This window comes from Hipposideros armiger, unplaced genomic scaffold, assembly GCF_001890085.2.
Source record: "Hipposideros armiger isolate ML-2016 unplaced genomic scaffold, ASM189008v1 scaffold_41, whole genome shotgun sequence".
NCBI lineage: Eukaryota > Metazoa > Chordata > Mammalia > Chiroptera > Hipposideridae > Hipposideros > Hipposideros armiger.
This window is the reverse complement of record NW_017731391.1, coordinates 179,266-200,449: the sequence shown is the minus strand read 5'-3', so window position 1 is coordinate 200,449 and position 21,184 is coordinate 179,266. Positions and strand designations below refer to the sequence as shown.

Here is a 21,184-nt window from a genome sequence, read left to right as displayed (position 1 = left end):
AGAATTTCCTATTGAAGGTGGCTATTGAGCCCCATGCAGCCGACTTGAGGAGGAAGGCTGCTCACCTCTGCCAGCTGGCCAGCAGGCGCTCCAGGGCAGCCTGTCTCTCCTTGGCCTGACTCAGCACCCTCTCGTGTCTCTGCTGCTGGGCTGCAGCCTCCTGGATGGAGGAGTCTCTGTTAGCGACCTTCTGGGCGCTGGCCAAGAGGGCAGCCATTGAGCTGTTCAGCGACTCCAGGGCCTGACAAAGATCCTAATGAGAGGACAAAGGAGTACAATGAAAACACAGCGTCAAGAAACGAGACCGCCATTTTTCTTTGAGATCCATTCTCACCAAGTTTTCCCTCAGTCATAATAAACAGCAAATGGGACTAAAAAATGTTTAGCCAGACATAGTGAAAGTGCCGAGAAAGTTGCTTCATGAATGCAGAAATCAAAAATAAAAATGGAGCAACTATTCCCAAAATAAAATTGTGTGGCCATGTATCTGAATAATTTCTACTTTCCCTTAAGCCAGATCATTTGTGAAAATTCTTATTCATATGATGCCAGATGTATTAAAAAAACCCCAAAACACCTCTATTCCTAATTTACAAGAGTTGTATGTAACATGCAATAATCCCTATAAGAAATATGTGGGAAGACTCATGGCTGACATAGCTGCTATCAGGAATCAATGATAATAATCATAAGGGTGCCTCAGAATGTGGCAGGTACTGCATTATGTACAGGACGTATATTAAGTCATTTCATCTTCAGTAGACCCTTAAGAGTTATGTTCTTTCACTATCCCCATTTTACAGATCAGAAAATCAAGACCGGGAAAAATAACTTGCTTTAGCAATCTAAATATTAGAAAAATAGAATATTATCCTCTCTGGTACTCAATTATTAACTTAGTTGTCTATGAAAATAATTCCATCAAATTCAATTTTCTTCATTTTTGGGGCTATTTTTTTAAATTACCTAAGTACCAATAAAATGCATTCTTATTAAAAGTAGTCCAATGATATAAGTTCCACTCTCCTTTCCAGATGGGCCTTTGTCAACCATTTGCTTTCTACCACTGCAGCCCCATTTTCTGCATTTACGTATATTATGTGCACATATGCATATGGAGTAAGGATAACATATATATTTTTGTTTATTAATTAACACACGTTTTTATTTCATATTTCTTTGTGCCTGATTCTCTTCCTTTGCTCCTTCTCCTAAATTCTGCCAGAAGCATCTGTTTGTTTCTTTGCAAAACATCTCACAATGGTCACCAGCTCAAGGACCAAAAAAGCTAATCGCTGGGAAAAGGTTAGTGTGGTAACATTCTTTGCACATCTGAGTGTAGTGGGTTAAAATTTGAAATCTGCTATGCACATGTTTTGTTTTTTTTCCCTGCACATTTAATTTTTAGAATGCTGGCAAGAGGTACCAGGGCTGACTAAAGCTATCATCTTATAAAGTTACATGTTCTAATTAAGAGAGGGAAATACATTTTCAATGACTGCTTCTTTAACCTATGTTGTTAATGAAAACTTATTTGCATACTTATATTTCTTGTGTTATAGGAAGTAAATATGCTTGATCAATTGCATTCCTCAATTAAGAAAAAAACTTTTTAATTTTAATGATCATAAAAATAATTACTATGTTTGCTTTTCAAGCAGAAATTATCAAATTTCTGAGTTGATAAGTCAGCAGAAATGTTGAATCATACTCTTACCATATGTTCTTGGAGAGCTTTGTATGTTTCTGTTGCTGAAGAACATATTTTAATTGGATCAGCAAGTTTATCTTCAAATTCAGACACAGACTGCTGGACCTAAAACATTGATAAAATATAAAAATAATGATGGGAAAAATACACATTAAGGCAGAAAATGTAACTAGGGAAACACCATGCCTATCTTTTTTGGGATAACTTTCAATGTGTTGATAAAACATATTTTTAAAAAATCTAAAATGAATGTGTCTTATTTTTTGAAAGCAATATAAATAAATTTTAATGCCTATCTGAACACTGTATGGCATTTTTATATTCCTTCAAAAATGTACCATATAAATAATTATAAACCTAGGCATCACTGACAACTTGGTAAGCAGTTGGAAAATTGTGTCTTTTTCTTATTCCGCTATTTCTGGACTATTCCGTGCATTTCACTATAAACGCAACGTGAAATAGGCAATTTAACATGCATGGACCATTGCTTACCTTTCTAAGATTCTCTTCAAACTTTTGCTGCTGAGATAAGTGTCCCAGGATTGTTCCTTCTAGACATTGTGCATGCTCTCGGAGTTCCTCCCAATATCTTCTTATTTGTGTCAATTTGGCTTTGATTCGAGCAGATTCTCCAGTGGTAATAAATTGGGCAAAAGACTGAGCTTCTTCTTCTAGTCCTGTGATGCTGCTGACCTTACTTTCAATTTCCTGAATTGTAACCTAATATTTAAAAACAAGAAAAATGACAATGTAAGCTGAGCACGCTTGCCTTCCTGAAATGGTCTAATTATTTGCAGAAAGAGAAAAAACGGATATTTCAACATACTTGGACTGTTAGAGAGCAGCTATGAACAAACACCATGTGTTCCCTGATCTCATTTGTGGAGGATAGATATGCAGAGAATGTCTGAAAAATACACACATGGTGGCCACGCTCTTGGGATAGAGAATAAAGAGAAATAGCTACTCTTGCTTGCAGTGAGGGAAGCAGGGAGATATCCCTGGAACCCTTAAAGTATCTGAACGTGCAGAGAATTCCCTGCTTACCCCATGACTCAAACATTTTAACCAACTAACCTGGGAAGCAGTGTGTTTCCATAACTCATAGGAATGCTAATATTGACATTAATGTAAATTTCCTAAAATGTAGTTGATTATATATATAAATATTTCATATTTTACCAATGTAAGCTTTTCTGATCCCACTCCTACCTAACTAAACCCAGTATTTTCAAATGTATTATCTATTCTTGATGTCAGTGATTTCCAAATTTGGAAGACATGAAGATTACCTGGCCCCCATCCTCAGGGGCTCAGGCTCAGTGTGTCTACGGTGGGAATAAGACTTTGAATTTCTAACAACTTCCCAGCTGATGCCTGGGCCCCACTGTGTGACCACTGCTTTATTCGTTAGCTGTGGACTCTATAGTAAAGAGCCTACTTACTATAATTTCCACTGGGGGCAGGAGGACATTTTATATATTAGCCAACACACGAAAAGTACTAAAAGCCACTAAGGATGTGTGTGTGTACATGTGTGTGTATGTGTGTGTGTTGGGGGGGGTGTTTCTCTCATAAACATGCAAGCTTATTCATGTATAAGAGAATGAAAATAATCTCTGAGGAAAGGAGCCAAATTGTCCAATCGAAATAAAGCCAACCTTCAGACAAGTCTAAGCTTCAACCAGTCTAAATGAAAAGTACTGTTACCCTAGAAAAAAATAAATGCGTGACTTTTGACTAGATAACATCATCAGAAATAACTTCTGTGTAGAGGAGACAGCCAGAGATAATTTACATCAGATTCGTGCCAATGTATCACTTATTTATTTTTATTTTTCTTATGCATGACTTCAGTGGTATCTATGATAGAAATTTGTTTGAACATTAATACAAGCTTCCTTCACATTTTGCTGTTTTTAAAATCATATTTTTCAGAAAAATTACTCATAAATTCAACAGATATATAGTGTCCTCTATGTGCCAATAATTGTTCTAGGTGCTTACAACACCTAGTGAAAGAATCTTAGTGAGGATCAAAGTTCTTAGAGTAATACCTGTCATCAACAAATTCATAAATGCAAACTATAGAATCATATTGTTGAATTGTGGCAATTTTTTTTAATTGGAGAAGATATAAGATGAACCTAGTATATGTTCTTATCACTTACAAATTATCCATTAGGAATAAGAAATCAGTCAATTTGGAATAGCATGTGATGAAGAACAAAAATGGGCTTATAGAAAGACAACTTCACACCAATGCAAGTGTTGTGAATTAATGTCATCCTAAGGTTGTTTTCAATTGAAAACATTATGACAAGCACTGTCACAGTCTCAATATTTTCTGTAATGTAGTCTTCTCTTTGGAACTAGAATAGGAACCTATTGGCCAAAATTCCACAGTAAAGTGTATTCCACTCTGTTTTTGCTTATTTCCAACAAATGTGTTTTTCCTATTATTCATATTCATTTATTTTTAGATTATTTTAAAAATGCCATATTGGAATATTAAATGTATTTCTAGTCTGATCGCATGGATATCCACAATTGAATGTCCACAGTTGAATGTTTATATATTCAAAAATAAAGTACATACTCGTTTTGTTTCCTAAAGAGTAACAATGTGATGGCATTTGATCATTGATATATTTCAGAAGTCCTGGAATTTAGGTTTAAATAATAGTGAAATGAATTAGTAGAGAGGGTAAACAAATTAAAAAGTGTATGTCAAATTGTTGAAAAGAAATTTTTGAGACAAAACTAAGCGTGCAATTCTTTGTTTCCTTAGTAAAAATGATTAAATGACAACTTTTAAAAACAGCTGTAAAGATAAAACCTATTTCATGAATATGCTTTAATAGCTTGGATTCTGTTTGTCCTACTAGACCACACGAGGCATAGGTGGACGGTGTACACCAGACTGAGCGTACCCTGCACAGCATGTAATCTTAGCTAAGTAAGATCGCACCCTCCCACCGTGCACATCGTAATGACTTGTTCTGAGTCATAATGTGAAGTGTTCCCTCACCTTGGAACTTATTTTACTATGTTTAATCAAATGAAATGGCAGAGGGTTTCCCCATTCCAATAAAATGAGCTGAGATAGAAAAAGAAGTGGCTGAACTCTGAAAATGTGTAAACGTTGTATATAAAAAACGAGAAATGAACATTCACAATTCATTGCTTTCAGTCCACTTTTCTTAAGACTCTTTGAATGAAGTGAACAATGACTGTCTATGCATACAGTTATTTGAGAGCATGGGGAGCTAAGCGATCAGAACATCTCAGTCCACGCCCCTAAAGTCATCATAAATGAAGGAATTGGAGCAACGGGCTCTGATGGCCTCACTTAAACAAAGTAATTTCTCCTCGTGGTTTGTGAAGGTAAATACCACTAATACTTGAACTAGACATTTGGGATAATTCCATCAAGTACAGTTGTAGATGATGAATATATTTCATGTTCTATAAATGAATCAACAGAGTACTCCAACGGGGTTAATTGAAAATCAAGGAAAAGAATAATGTAACCATAAAAACATTTTAATGATATTGCACATAATATTGACTTTGAATGCATAAGTCAGACAATATTAATACATAATTCCATCTATAAACTGTTGCCCAGTATCAATCAAGGCCTCTTAGCTCAGCATTCTGTGTAAATTAAATTTAATAGGGTCACAGAGCAATGAAAGATTTGTCCTGGGCCTAATAGCATTTGATGAAATGTGTGAAAGGAGTTTTTAAAAGCTAGACATGGATTATAAATGTAACGAACGTGTGAGCCGGTCACCTTAATTTGGTTGATTTGCATATCCATGGCAGATGACGAAGTTTCCAAGGCATTGAGTTCTTTTTCTTTCTCAGTTATCCAGATGGACAGGGTCTCAAAATTATTGCCAAAATGATCCCACTTGTTTTTCACCATTTCCATGGTTTTAATACTAAAATTAACCAAATTACGTAAATAAAATGCAGTATTTGAAGAGAGAACAACAATACATTTTCCTTTAAATCTATAGGTTAACAAGTAGTCAAGACATTTGTGACCATGTCAAAGTTGAAAGTATTCGAAAAGGAAAAAAATGCACATTTGACCTGCGTAGTTTGTCAGTTCTCGTCTTCCTAGCTCCTCTGGTATGAGTGTTTCATGACGTAGCACATACCCCATGTTATGAATGTAACTGTGCTTCGACCAAAATATTGCTGGGTCCAAAGAGGTTCAAATACAGATATAATCTAGTTAAATTCTGCATGTGACCCGTAATTGCCAGGACGTATTTAAGTCAATTACCTGCATAGAGTCCAGGGCACACAGTTATTTATTTAGCAGTCCCACTTTTGTGGACATGGGCCTCTTGCTCTTAGAGGAGAGATACGGCACTGATACTTTATCTCAAAGACCTTTATCAAATGCCTCTTTATGAATGAAGATAGAGTTGGTAATGTGAATTTCATGCTGTCATGCAGGAACTGTTTCTATCATTAGAGCTAAGCTTGCAATCTATAATCTATAACAATTCCAGCAATTCTTAGATGTCTGTACAGTCTTGATTCCCAAATACTTTTACAATCCTTGTGCATGAGCACCCTCATTGTTTCTAGACAATTTGGGCTTTATTTGTAATAAATCTAAGTGAACAAAAAGTTAAGTAGAGATTTCCAGTTTGTATATGCGTATAGAACCATGTGATTATGGCTTTCAGTTTCGAAAAAAGAGTAAGAAACATCTAGTATATCATTGAACTTGTAAGTCCTTTGGTTAAAAAAAAAAAAAAGTGAAAGAATTTCCCTGTTTACCAAAAGGCACTTGGAGATATCAAGAAAAACACAATGGCATAATTGATTGTCAAATTCAATAATATTGCAGTCTCAAGTGTACACCCTGGGTGTGTCTAATGACTCATCAGTACAGGTAATGCAAGCTGTGAGACTCTACGAATTTTTAAATGAAGTAAAGGTTTAGATGGATGTCCTCATAAACTAGCTTCCTTTCTAATAAACTTTAAGTTTTACTATGTCCATACCTTGATGGATAATAGTTAATACAAAGTGCTCAACATTTAGAGTCATAATTTCCTTTAAATAAATAATTTAACAAAATTTAAAGTTCAGACAAATGTACAATGTTAATTTCAAGGTGTTAATAGTATTAAAAACAAATTTTACATTTTAAAATCCATCTTAGAAATTATATCCTATACCTTAGTATGTGTCAGCAATTTCCCACTAAATAACCTTTGAAATGGAAATGCTCAACCATATTATTTTGAGGAACACTGGCTATATCCTCATGTTTATTCCCTCCCAAATTTTGGGGGTGTGTATATTTTGTTCATAAAAGGACACCATCGGCAAAACTATTTTTTCTTTCTTTTTAGATAAATATTTTAAATATTTAAAAGTAGAACAGGTTTTTGAAGTTAATTTTTGGAAATAGAATATGAATCGGTGACAATTTGAATATGGAGGGCCTGTAAACAGCTCTGGGAGCTTCTTGGAGAAGAAGACATTTGGTCCATATCATAGGTATTTGGGCCTAGAATCTACACAATCAAAATATCTCCTCTTTCCTCTAACTGGTGACAGAAGAATACTGCAGTAAAATTATTTTTAATATTGGTTGTTTTTTTGAGATTCCCTTTCCAGTGTACTAAGGCCACAGAGTTTAATAGATATGGCTTTCTCATGAACAGAATCAATTTATGAGGCAAAAACCACATTCCTTATTTTTTTCTGCCCTGTTATAGATGGTGGCTTCTGTATAGGTGACACTTTCTTTTGAATTGTGAGTTGCTTCCTCAACACATGCTGAAATACACAGACACTGAGATTTTAAAAGAATGTTCTGATTACAATATACAGGGAAGACTGTATGAAACTTTATCTCAGGGAAGAAAGTTTAGGACTGGTCAAGCACATACTCTTCTTCAAGTGTGTCTTCTAATTTTTTGACTTGTTCTTTGATTGACTTGGCCTGTTGTTGAAGCAGCTGCTTATTCTTGGGCCCAAGTGGTATCTCGGAAGCTTCCTTCACCAGGTTCTCAGCCTGGACGGCAATCCCTTCTGTTCGTTTAGAAAACTCCTAGAAAAAGATATGATAATGGTTAGGAAGGCATCTTCCATTAAACTCTTCCCTCGAATAAATTGCATATACATACTACAGAGTCTCCCCCAGAATTAATGGATAAATAGATAGATTCATTCATGTATGAATATTAGTATAGAATATTCTGAGCAATAAAAATAAGATATATTTTCATTCTGGCCAGAATCAACTTTGCTAAATTCTATCACTTTATATGCACAACCAGATATCTACTTTCATAGTTATCCAAAAATTCTCACAACAATATTTTTCCATTGTTTCTTGGTTAATTGGGTTTATTGTTTGGAATTCTCAGCTGCATTATGATAATTAACTTATCCATATACCTATATGTTAGTTGATTACAGGCCAGTTCAGGCAATGATCAATAGTGACTGATTTTTTCAATCATAAAAATAATAGATTTCTAGGGCAATAAATATAACTCTTTGTTTATTTAATTAAATATTTTAGTCAATACAGAGTACCACTGATATTTAAAGAAACATTTTGTTAACTAGTTCTCTGAAAAGAGATATAATCTGATCTTAATGCTGTTAAATCTTATTTATTATATGTTCGTATTCTACATAATGGAAAGAAGGTAAGTATTGAACCAGTCGGACCTGGACTAGAATCTTGGATTTGCTAATTCTTAGTTGTTTGACTTATGAGAATTCCTTTTTAGTCTCTGACTCTTTCATATAAAATGCAGAGAGTGATACTTTTCTTGTAATGTTACTGTTAGCATTTCATTAGCAATTTCATTTTTAAGTGCCTGGCACTCTGGAAGATACCTATTATCGGTTTTTGTTTTGTTTTGTTTTTAAGTCCCTCATGTAAAATTGAGGATAAAATAGTTGATAAAGTTCACAAACTGGTTTTTAATAATAGTGAACCACTATAAATAAAAAAGTGATATATTTGAGACACTGGTAAATTTTAGCTGTTACCTGAATTTGGTGAGGTAAATATATTGAATACTGAATTAAAAAAGGTAAATCAAGGAATAATCTTGAGTGAAAAAAATTAACTTAGTGTCTCATTTCTTCTCATGTAAGAGAATTTCACTGAAGGTTTAAAGTTTGATCATAAATTCCCTTCACCTAAAAAAGCAATGTAGAAATCCAATGTAAATAATTTTTAAAAGTCAGACTTCTGACAGCCACTTTCTCCACAGAGCATCTCCCAGAGTTATGACACACTGCCACCTAAGAGAGAGACACTATATAATACTAGTATCTTCATGTTTGAAAGACTTAATGTCCTCACAGAGATATTGACATTACAGAGAAGTACCCTGCACTTGAAGAGAATAAAAACGATTAAGTACAACTTCCTTACGGTAGTTAGATTTACAATATCCTAAAATACGGTATTTGCTAATGTCACAACTTTAAATTGTGTGGTTTTAAGTACCTACCATTGCTATACGTGAACTTACAGTCATTGTAGATTCAATTGTGAAGACTGTGAATCACAGCATAATCTCTCAGAATTCAATGGACAGAAAGAGGAATATAAAATGGTATTTTTTTTCTTCTTAGTTTTTCCCAGAACCAAGGAAAAACACATCGACAAAGTAGAATTATGGTTGAAAATGCTTATTATAAACTTTCAATCTTAGAGCCTTTTGTGGGAGCTACGTATGGGGCAAGAAAAATGCAGAGGAATCCAAAGAACAGAATGATGTTGATGTAAAAAAAAAAAAGAAAGCAAAAATAGAATCCATAGAATATGGTCATCCTAAGAAGACGACATATGAGTGGCAGCAGGATGCAGGAGGAAATAATAGACTCTGGCATCAGATAGGTCTGGAGCTGAAACACGGCTCTGTCCTTCACTAGCTGTGTGGTCCTGAGCCACATAACTGCATTTTCATTTCCTCATCAGCAAAGCTTTGCTGTGAAAATTCCACATGATATTGCTGTGAGCACCCTACCACACAATGGCTGATAGAAAGCACTCAAGTTCCTTCACACAAGCCCTCAAGGGCTACCGCTGGAATGGAGGCTGCATTAACAATGTCAACTGAGCAGAGAAATAGAGAACAATGATTCTAGATTACATGTGCTTGTGCAGCAGCGGATATAAACAATTAGTCAAGCGGCTCCGTTTTACATTGAAAATATAATACAGAAGCTAATCTGCTCTCTGGGGTTGGACTCCCAGCCTCACCAGTCAGTAATCTTGGATATATTCATTAACAGCTATGTATCTTGTATCTCCTCATTTATACAACAGGATTAATAATGGTACCTATCTCTTAGGATTGTTTCAGGGATTAAAGGTGATAAAATCAAGTGATTAGACCAGCATATAGTTATGTTCAGTAAATTTTAGCTCACATTCTTAAATCAATCCCAAAATATGCAAGGTTATTTTCTAAGGGAAATTTTTAATACTAAGACTAAAAAGGTTATGCTTGTTTCATCATCTATAGCTGATAAACCGATTCAAAGGGCTTAGAGCCACAGGACATCAGAACCCCTGCACAGAACCTGGGTGGAACCCCCAGATGATAATCAAACCAATAAATATAGTTGTTTTTATAAAAAAAATACCTGATATATTTTTAATATATAACATAATTAAAATTTAAATATGCTGCTTTATTTAAATGGCTGATGAGAATCATACAGAATTGAAAGATTCTGTGGCCTTATAAAACTTCAAATTACTCAGTGAGTTAATAATAGGAGAAATCATTAAAAACTAGCAGTAAGAGAGACAGAAGCCTTTTACTGGTAAAAACAAACAAACAAACAAACAAAACAGAAGCACAGGGGCTTACTTGCTAAAAGCTATGAAAGGATGAATGTAAGTTTTCTTTCTTATACATTGGCTAATACATTTCTATACTAGCTCAGTCTTCTTGTAAACTTAAAATATGGCAATAGGAACCAATATAACATGTACAGCTCTCCAAGTGCTTTGTACCAATTTATCAGCCTGCTCTGAGTGTTCAAGGCATTTAGCAAGCAGGCTGGAGCTCACCCAGGATGCACAGTAAATATTACCTCTTGGCTATCCCACTACAGCCTCAAACTCAATACACCCAAAACAGAGATAACTATCTTTCCCCACTAACAGCTGCTCCCTCAAGCTCCTGTCTCACCCTCACTGTCTCTGTCAGGCTCAGAGCCTTGGGTATCATTTTCTTCTTCACTGTGTCTCTTGCCTCTGTCCCCATTACCCTAATGCATGTCTATAATAATGTACTCATGAAATAACTTTCTAATTGGATCCCATGACTCCAATCTTTCCACCCTTTCCATTTTCTACACCTGCTTAAAACTCATCTCTCTAAAGTACAGCTCTGACTACCTGCTCTCTTTCTTAAAAGGCTTTCGGGCTCCATGTTGCCTAGAGACTAATGCTTTAGGCTTCAAGAGTCCCTGTGATACAACTTGCTTTTATGACTCTACCCCCATTTTTCTGCTTTACAACATAGAATCCATATCTAACACTTTTCACGCTTTATGCCATTTCCCGTCACAGGAATGCTCATTGTCTGCCCAAACTCAGTTTTTCTATGTCTTATCAGGTTCATGTAAAAATATCACTGCCTTCAGGAAGATTTATTTTTAAACGCATGCATCTATTAGGGAACTATTTCCCACTTTAATGAAAACTTTCCCTTACTTCCTGATGTTTACATCTTATTTATTTTTCATTCCCCAGAGAAACGTGACCAGTGTGCTGAAAGAGTGTACGATGAATAAATAAAAGTATCGATTAAATGCATACTTATAATAATTAATAGTAATAAGGGAGTAGAAACACAGTTTTTCTTCTGAATTATAAGTACCATGGGACTGTATGATGTTACTAATATACCTTGGTCTGTTCCAATTCTGAAGATAAACTTTCCAAACTGCTAAAACTCAAAAAGCGCTCATGGCTGGAACCTGTTTGAAAAAGGTATCGGACCACTGTCTCTTTGTTTGTTTCAAATCGCTCCCATTTTCTTAATGTGACCTAAATATGAAAAACAAAACAACAAAAAAACATGTTATGTTTATGTTATGTTATCATCAAAGTGTGTCACATGATATTGTTCACATTTCCATTCTTTGTGAGGCTGCCAACTTTCAGTTAACTCTCTGATAAATTTTACACCATTATACTGAATAAAAATGATCCTACTGGATTCTACAAGAGTTTCTCTTGTATCAATCCATCTACAAAAACAGGATGTGTGGACTAGGACTATGAGTTTTCTATCAGCTGTAACATACTATGAGTGTAACAATATTACTTAAAATGTAGATAAGGGACAAAGGAAAAGAAAGCCTTCCAGTTTCTCTCAAAAAAAAAAAAAAAAAAAAGAGAGAGAGAGAGAGAGAGAGAGAGAGAGAGAGAGAGGAGAACAGAGAGAAAGAAGGAAGGGGATGGGCACTGAGTGGGTTTCAAAAGTCAAAAACTTCTTCAGGTGATGTGTCAAGATCACAATAAAGCATAACTGTGTGGCTGCCTGACTACCTTGAAAAGTGAAATGATCCAATGCAAATTTGTGGATTCAGATAAGTGTGAATTAAAATCTTGGCTTTATTATTGATCCCCACTCGGTGACTTTGGGTAAAATCCTCAAACTCTTTCTTTATAAACATCCACACTTGCAAAACATGCTAATTCCAATACTCTCCTCATAAGGCTGATGTGGTGGTTAAAAGAGATAACTCATGTTATTTGACACAATGTTGGAGCATCTGAAGCAGAAACAAAGGGATGCATCCGCTAATATGAGCTGTAACCCACGAGCCAGAAGTTAACACGCCCTTGACTTCCGGTCTCCTACCTGGATGCGACGTTCCTGCTTCTCCCTGCTGTGCTCCATGTTGTCCAGGGTGCTCTCCAGCTTCCGTAGCTCCTCCCGGCCCGGCAGCCCACCTTCTCCTTGCTGAGTGAGCATAATTTGCTGCTGCACGTCCCTCTTCTTTGCAGCGATCCTCTTTGTCTTTTGCTGGAAGCATTTGTTCAACAGATGGATATAAATGTTACTCTCTAAGCGGCTAAGCAGGGACATAAACACCCACACTTCAGTAAAGGTACAAAAAGGTACAACCTCACACAGCGTGGGCCCAAACTGTATTTTAAAATTAACACGAGCAGTTAAAACAGCAGTGGGGACTCTATAGTCAAAGATGGATATTATTTCTAAACGTTTCAGGTTTTTAATGGTAAGCAACATAATTAATTTGGTCTTGTATGCAAATTTAGACATTTAGCATTTTGTGCAATGCTCCAGAAGGAATCTGGCAAACTACTCATTTGACATGATTATCCTAAAATAATTATCTTCCACCTAAAAACATAAAGTACTAACTCCAATTTTAAAAAATCATGTATGCTGTATAAATGCTAATATTATGACATTTAATTCCTGGGTATATTCAGAATGATTAATCTGCTGAGATATCTGGGGAAAGTATGTTTTAAAATAAACTTTTTATTGAAGTATAATGTACAAACAGAATGGTATACAAATCTTAAGTGTACAATTCATGAACTTTCACAAAGTAAACGCACATGTAACCAAGCAGCTGATCCAAGAAATGTGAAGAGTTTAAAAATATTCACGTAAATATCTGCAATCTCTTATTTCTCTGACTTGAAGTAAATTGAAACCCAAACACCACTTTCTCAATGATTGAGAACAATGTAATACCAAGCATTAATTTTTTTATACTCATAGCCTTTTTATAATTATCAAGTAAATACATAATGCTTAGAAGCAGCTACTTTAAATATACTTTTAATGCAACTTCAATTTTTAATATATATAAAATTAACTAGTATTTTGCTATACATTATATTAACTAGAATTTTGTCTTTAAACATTTTATTTGAATTCTATTTCTACTTATATTGAGTTTGACAAGTGAAGTTGATTAAAATTGCTTATTATCAATATATGTACCAGAATTTCTTTACTTCCAGTTCTAATTCTTCATAATAGCATATTCTTCTGACAGGTCTGGTAGTTTATGTAAGTTATAATTTCCCAAACTAACATGCATTCAAAATTTTAAAATGAAATGTGAGGTTTTAACATAAACACAAAAGAAGACTGATCTCAAACATGAAGCAATTTATCTCTATGCTTCCCATCTCTGTTATGAAAAGGACAATTTAGCCAGTTTTTTAAAGGTTTTCATAGCTAAATCAACTTTCCCTCTACAATAGATCTTATATCTTGAACTTTTTCATATCAAACCTCTCAGGCTAAGAATGTATCTGGCAGCATCTTCTGAAATATTTAACCAAGAGAGCAGACGTGCCAAGTTCTTTTAACTATTCAGCTGGGTTCCTTCCTGCACCACCATCCCCCCTTTCTTTTGCCTTCACCCCATGTATATACTGTTCTTCTCTCTGGTTCTGTCACTAATCACCTTTGTATAAATGCATTGGGAAACAAGGCATTCTACCTGGTGATGAAGAAGTAACTGCTGCGCTTCGAACAGATTTTCAGTGTCCAGTATCTTGTCAGCTTGCCCCTGGACTTCTTTAGAACCAGAAATTAACTCTTCAAGGGAACTCTTGACAATTTCTTTGTATTGGACACAGTCCCCAAAGTTGCTTAACATCTTTTCAACCTAGGTTTTCATGAAAAAAATTATAAATCATACGCTCATGTAATCTTAAATATTTAAAGACTATGTGTAAAGTCTTTCTCAACAACTTGAAATATATACACAGATCTCTAACTTCTATTCTTTCACATATTTTTGAGGCTTCTTTAATTATTTTAAACTGCATAGTCACTTATGAGAGTTGCAAGCCCCATTTGATACAGTGCTCTGTGCCATGTTAAAAACCCACTCAGCCTGACAAGCAAGGCAAAATAATGAAACTGTTGGATATATTGTATGTATTGTCTCCTGGATCCTTTTAATTACTATCTCATGTCTAAAATCTAGTTATAAAAAAGTGTGTTGTAAGACAGTTGAAGCCATCCTATTTATATAAAGAAAAACTTTGTATACAGGGAAAAGAAGAATAAAAGGGTATTTGTTAAAAATGCACTTCCAATATTTCTACACAAAACATTCTTATAATTTCTAATTTTGTGGTTCTTCAGTGGATTCTTTTCCTTGTCATTTTCCCTAGTTTTCAGCTTTGTCTTGTAACTTCTGCTTCCTCTATTTTAGTTTGCCAGCATCTTTTGTTTTCACAGTCCATCCACCTCCAATTTCACTAAGATAATCATTTTAACACTGTATCATCATTTGTCCTCCACAGAAGTCTTCCAGTTTCTCTTTCTCTTATGTTTTTTCTTTGACCCTCTTCTGCTTTGAGTTTGTCCAAGGTAACTTGGAGCATGCTGTTCTCCAAACAGAAATAAGACCCTATGAGAGCTATGTTCTCCAGATCTCAGTAAATCACAGTGCCATTGAAAGAAGTGACTCTTCATTAATATTTTCAATTCACTGTCTTTTTTCTTACACTGGACAATTGCAACCACCTTGTGTTCAACATTAAATACTAAATGGATTATAATCAAAGGAAGGTCTGAATGTGTCAAATCCATCCTTTTATATAAATCTGCACAAGAACAGAATGTTTACTTTTCTCCATTCTTCTCTTCTTTCTCTAAGGGCTTAAGTAACAAACAAGAGTATTGATATAAATTTTACAGAAGTTTAAGGTAGAAGAGTATGCAAAGAAGTAATGTTTGTATTTGTTAGAGGTAGATATTGGTACCAGTCCCATGGGCAGTGTCAAGAGAGTACTTTAAAGATAAAGCAAATAAATGGGTTTGGTAAAATGTTAGGGTGACTAATAATTCCTAATTTCAAAGGCTGCCAAAGTTGTGTGTGTGTGTGTGTAAAACAAAATATAAATCAATCTATTGCTGTGACTAAAACTATTTGTTAAGTCTTGGATCAAAGATCATCTGCATAGCGGCCCTCAAGCCACAGTGAGCGGCCATCCAGAAGCCGGTGACTGATCTGTCTCACCCGGGAAGAGCGCAATGATGGTCCCAGCTTGGGCCAATGAAGCAACGTCCTCCACAACTAGACTGAAGAACAAAACAACAGCAACTTGTCTGTTCCCCTTCCCCCAATTCCCCTGCACTGTTCCCATCCCCCTCAATTCCCCAATAAAAATCTTAAAAAAAAAAAAAAGAAAGAAAGATCATCTGCATATATATTTACTTTTTGTAATGTTTTCCTTACTTTTACCCTTACCTTCTTGACCAATGAAAATGCAGAGAAGAATATCAGAATTTCACTTGAAGTATGGTAGTAGCGACTAACTAAACTTGATTATTGCTATGAAAGATGGATCAGAAAAGAATTGGAATAGCTTATGTTCTAAAATTTGATTAATCCTATCACTGTTTTCAATTTGTCAAAAATTCTTAAGAAGATTGTGTGTTATATATCAAAATTATCACATAAAACTAAAACCACAGCAATTCAGAGTATTTTTGGGTTATGTAAATTCACGACTAGATTCTCAAGCAGGTCTATGTGGATTAAAAGAATAAAAGATTAATTGACAATCAAACGATTAGATTAGGGGCAGCTAGAGAGAATTCCAGATCTTCAAGAAGCAGGGAACTTTGTAGTCATCCAATTGATCATTATTTATTGCAAGTTTATTAATGATTTCAAGAAGTACTGATAACTATCTATTTTACTTTACATTCTTACATTATCTTCCCATGTACGAACTCCTTAGACTTGTCAGTAAAAATATTCTCACAGAGGCTGGAAGGGGCCCTACTAGAAATAAACCATTACAGATGGGTTTGTATATTCTAATCTATAAAGGAATATAAACATTAAAATGTATATCAAGAAGTTAAAAATGAATAGAGCTTGCCTAAAAGAAATTTTGCTGGCCTGCAGACTAAACACTGAATATTTTATTATTCCTAGAGATCAGTTATTGTGCATTTACTTTGTACAGCACTGTACATACATTACTGTATTCTATTCTTGACACCTCCTTTTGGCATGTTTTTGGCCCTATTTTACAAGTAAGAAAATTCAAGGTCCAGAGGTATTAAATGACAAGCTCAAGGTTACACATGAAGTGGGGTATCAGAGTTAAACTCTTAACTCTGGGTTTTGTTTGACTCTCATGCCTGAGCTCTTAGGCTCCATGACATACCTTAAACTGACCAGGAAATAATGTTTTTAGTAAGAGTAAAAAGTATGGATCTGATAAGCTTTTTAATTCGGATATAGATCATTATTCTGAACTAACCTATTCAATAAGGGCAAAGACCATTATTCAAATACTCTACTCATCTTCCCTACCAATATTCATATAAATAAGTATCAACTATTCTGTTTCGACTAAATTTTCTTTATAAAATTGCTCGTTAAACTACAACCAAAAGAAAAAGAACCTTCTAGATTCCTCACCCAGAACTGACATTTTAAGAGTAGGAGTAAAAGGCATACCTCTGACAACAAAGCTATGAGAGCCTTGAAGGAACCAGATAAGTTTGCCAGCTCATCTCCTTGCTTTTGGGCTTCTTTCTCAGAAGAAACTTCAATCAAAATTTTAAGCCTGGATTTCAGCCAGCTGAGAGTCTCGCCTTTTTCGGTAACACCATTTCTTATGTCCTGAAATAAATGAGCACTTTTGATGAACAAATTACAATTGTGCATCAAAACTTTCCAACAAGAAAGGACTCAACCGAAGGAGGTATGTGAGGTGGAGGTAGGAATGCCAGATATTCATTGGCCAATAGAGAGCTTGCTTAGTTTACTTTGTTCAAATCTTTAACAAAAGTCCCCAAGTGCTAGAAAGAGAGGTTTCCCCAATGCCAATACCCTATGTGTAAGATCAGTACCCTCTATACCAAAAAGTTACCTTCATAATCACATGGTTATATATTTAGAGATATTCCCTTCATCATGACAAAGACACTTCTGAAAGTCCTATGCAAGACTATGTGATACCAAAATTGGGAATTATCGAATATAATCTCCTTTGTTATCTTAGTTTCTGTGAGCTGGAAGGACCATGGTATTTTTTGAGAAAAGAACAAAAGAGTCTTTTTTTTTTTTTAGTTAGCTGATTTCTTTTACTGAAGAGTTTACTTGTTGAATATTATTATGAATGCCTTAACGATTTATCTATTCACATTTTACGCCTCATTTTTGTTAGCTTTTAGAAGTCAATACTCCCAATAGTGAGAGGCACTGACAGGAAGCATGGTTCCAGTCCAGAAAGGGAAGACTTACTGGCCAAGACAAGGCCAGAAAGACTCCGGGGCCCCCGCCCTTGGAGGGCTGGGGACTAAAGGAAAGGCAACTGAGGCAGCGTCTCGGTCCCACACTGCTCTGGGTAGCATGAGGGCAGCGGTCTCCAACCACGCATGCTGCCACAGAGGGTCTGACAGGACAAACACTGAGCCAGAAAATGGTTGGCTTGAGAAGGAAGTGATCTTTTCATTCTAAGATGAGAAATTTTTTTTTGTATTAAAACAGCAACCAATAGCAAATACAGCTACCCTTCTAGTGCTACAGAATATTGAGCACTTCTAGCATTTACAGGGTTATAATTTTAATAGAAAAGTGAAATTTAGAGGATAGGAATAAAAAGGAAAAGTATATTCAGTAACAGCAACTATGTGACTTGCAAGGTTGCAAAAGACTGAAAGCTAAAGAATTTTCACAGTTGTGTGAGTGCGTCTACACAACTAAGAGCCAATCTAGGAGCGAGAGGGTTGCTGTGTGCCATTCACAGAATGCAAACTGGTTTCGGTCTGAGGCTCTGTCATGGCTGGGTTATCAGGCTGTCCCCAAGCTCACAGGAGCTGATCCCATGTAGGCTGAATGTGACTTAGAAAGGATGCTTAGAGACCTTGTCCAAATCCCTCATTTTCCATGAGCTGGCTTTTGAATGGCTGAAACGTATAAAAAGCCTAGTGTTCTTTTATTTTCCGTGACAGGTTTTAAGTCTTGCTGTGTTATACACCCATGCATGCAATTTTCCTCTCAGGATTCCCCATTAGCCAAAGATGCATAGATGCACCACTGAGCGTGACTAAATCTAAAGCCAACAACAATTTAGTAGAGAAAAAACCCTATAGCTCTCCACAGCTACACGAGGAGATTTATTTTTAAGATTAATTTTAAAATTAAGATTAATATTCAGGAATTTAATTTTTGTAGAAAGAAAAAAAAGACATTAGTTAGATTGTCTATCATGATTTTTTTTATTAATGGAAATTTTCCAGTAACAAAACATGGCCCAGAATTTACCTCTACAGCCTGTTTCATCTCTCCATGGTTGGCAGTATCAACGGCCTCACTCTTAATCCCCTTCAGCTGTTTCTCCTTTGCAGCTATCCAAGATGAGAACTCAGAAATTCTGAAATAACACGAGTGTTTTCTTCTTAAAGGGAGACCATATCAGAAAGGTTACAACACATTTTCTATTTTGAATTCATTCATGGAAACTTAACAATCAAGTGATTCACGAATTGATTAGCAAATTTTCTGGAAACTTCCTTAAAGGAACATAAAGCACACGGTAGAGGTGGCCACTTCTGTGCCCAGTCATTTGAAGCAGATGGAGCTGAGTTGAGGAAAAAGATGTGTCCGGGGCCTGAGCAGCTGGGCGTAAGGAAGGCACCACTTGAGGTCTGGTCTCCCATGTACCCACCAGAGTGATACAGAAACCTAGGGTCAGAAGTCCCCCTTCGGGAATAAGAGGAAATCCAAGAGAAAGGGATTAACCAGTTCTGCCTCGAAAAGGCCACATCTGGGTCATTAGGAAATAAAGTGCTTCACTGTTTCTGACTGAAACCCATTCTTTTCATTGAATGAAGCATTTTTGTTTAAGAACATAGGCAAAACCATACAATCTGGTTTTCTTTATTGCATAAGATGAGACATATGCCATTTCCTTTTTGTAATAATCATTGAATGAACAGAAGTAAGATAGACGTGTAGGTCTTTCCCTGGGAACAATTCCAGAGTACCTGCTGGTGTAGTCCTTCCACTTGTCTGGGTCTGCCACGAGCTTCGCGTAGGTGCTATCGATGGCAGCTCTGAGCTCTTTGAGCATCACGTGACAGGCTTCAGGTGTGTTCCTTACGGGGTCCCGGACTGGGAGTTTCAGACACAATTCTTCAATGAGCTGTAACCTTTTCTCACAGAGATGATGAGGCCCTTTGTCACTGAAGAACATCTGATGAGCAATAAACATTTTTATATAATCCATGTGAGAAGCCATGCAACACTTTTATGTTTCCATAGAGAAACCAACGGAAGGTTCCATTTAGTGTATCGATGTAAAGCCACTAAGCTATTTAGTGTATTAAGACAAACCAGTGTCTCAGTTATACCCTTTAAGTGACCATGTATGTGACTTCGCATGGCTGCACTCTAGGTGTGTGAGACGTACCCTGTGCTCTTTAATAATCTTCTCACTGCCTTCCTGGGGCACCAGCTTCATCTCTCGATCCAGCTCTGTTCTGCATTCTTTGACACAAGCCAGGAATCTGTTCTTCTTCACATCAATCTTCAGGTGAAGCAAGTGATACGGGGCTTCTCCTTGAAGATCCTACATTCGATAGAAAGAGTTGGAAAAATATGATACCATTCTTGATTATGTACTTTTCCAATCGAAGTGGCAAAAGGCATAAAATAGTCCCTTCAGGGCCCATTGGTATCATCACTATTGTCTGCACTCACCTCTGTGCTTTGTACTTTTCCAAGGGACCCCAGCGAACCCTCTCAGCCTACTGTGGGGTAGGTGTTTCCATGGGGATTATTCTACTGAATTTTTACAGCAGCCCATGCAGCATTAATGGTCCTAAGTGTACTAGAAAAAGCTAGACATGACTCGAGATGCAGATCACACACTGATGCCACACACCCTCTCCCCAGCAAGCGTCCCTTTTAATTCTGTCAATAACCCTGCGAGGTAGGGAGGACGGATATTATGCCCATTACACAAAGAGGGGAACGCAAGGAAACCTCACTAGTAAAAAACCCAAAATTAAACAGCCCACAGCTGCCAACCACCTGCCATGTCCTCTTTGCCTTAGAAAGTGACATCGACACAAGGCAGCACTCAAACAACATGACACTTTTTATGTTCCTTTTGGATATAAGTATAAGCTTCCTCTTTATCTGTAGTCCAAGAATTTATTAGTTTTAGCCAACTTGTATCCTATAACATTTAAAAGATTACCTTTAAAATAAAATACTAAGATAACTGATGAGCAAAAGGACTCAGGGCTATGGAAAAGACTAAGACACACCATATTCTAGAGAGCTTCATTGTGTGTGTGTGTGTGTGTGTGTGTGTAAAATAAAATGCAGCTTTCAATTGTAGATTCTATTCATAATACATTTATGATATATTACGATTCTAAGCTATCTTACAAAGCTTGG

The 21,184-nt window shown here is 36.0% G+C and overlaps 1 protein-coding gene across 1 annotated transcript in view; it reads right to left on the bottom strand.

The window, feature by feature from the left end:
- SYNE1 (spectrin repeat containing nuclear envelope protein 1) overlaps nucleotides 1-21,184 on the bottom strand; it is a 455,684-nt gene that overhangs the window by 272,514 nt on the left and 161,986 nt on the right. The window contains exons 26-37 of the mRNA XM_019638911.1: nucleotides 20,190-20,348; nucleotides 19,765-19,973; nucleotides 19,043-19,151; nucleotides 17,231-17,395; nucleotides 14,240-14,407; nucleotides 12,610-12,774; nucleotides 11,649-11,789; nucleotides 7,645-7,805; nucleotides 5,514-5,664; nucleotides 2,207-2,434; nucleotides 1,718-1,816; nucleotides 66-253 (exon numbers count right to left, since the gene is read on the bottom strand). Coding sequence (XP_019494456.1) covers nucleotides 66-253; nucleotides 1,718-1,816; nucleotides 2,207-2,434; nucleotides 5,514-5,664; nucleotides 7,645-7,805; nucleotides 11,649-11,789; nucleotides 12,610-12,774; nucleotides 14,240-14,407; nucleotides 17,231-17,395; nucleotides 19,043-19,151; nucleotides 19,765-19,973; nucleotides 20,190-20,348 — 1,943 coding nt within the window. The remainder of the gene's footprint in view (nucleotides 1-65; nucleotides 254-1,717; nucleotides 1,817-2,206; nucleotides 2,435-5,513; nucleotides 5,665-7,644; nucleotides 7,806-11,648; nucleotides 11,790-12,609; nucleotides 12,775-14,239; nucleotides 14,408-17,230; nucleotides 17,396-19,042; nucleotides 19,152-19,764; nucleotides 19,974-20,189; nucleotides 20,349-21,184) is intronic.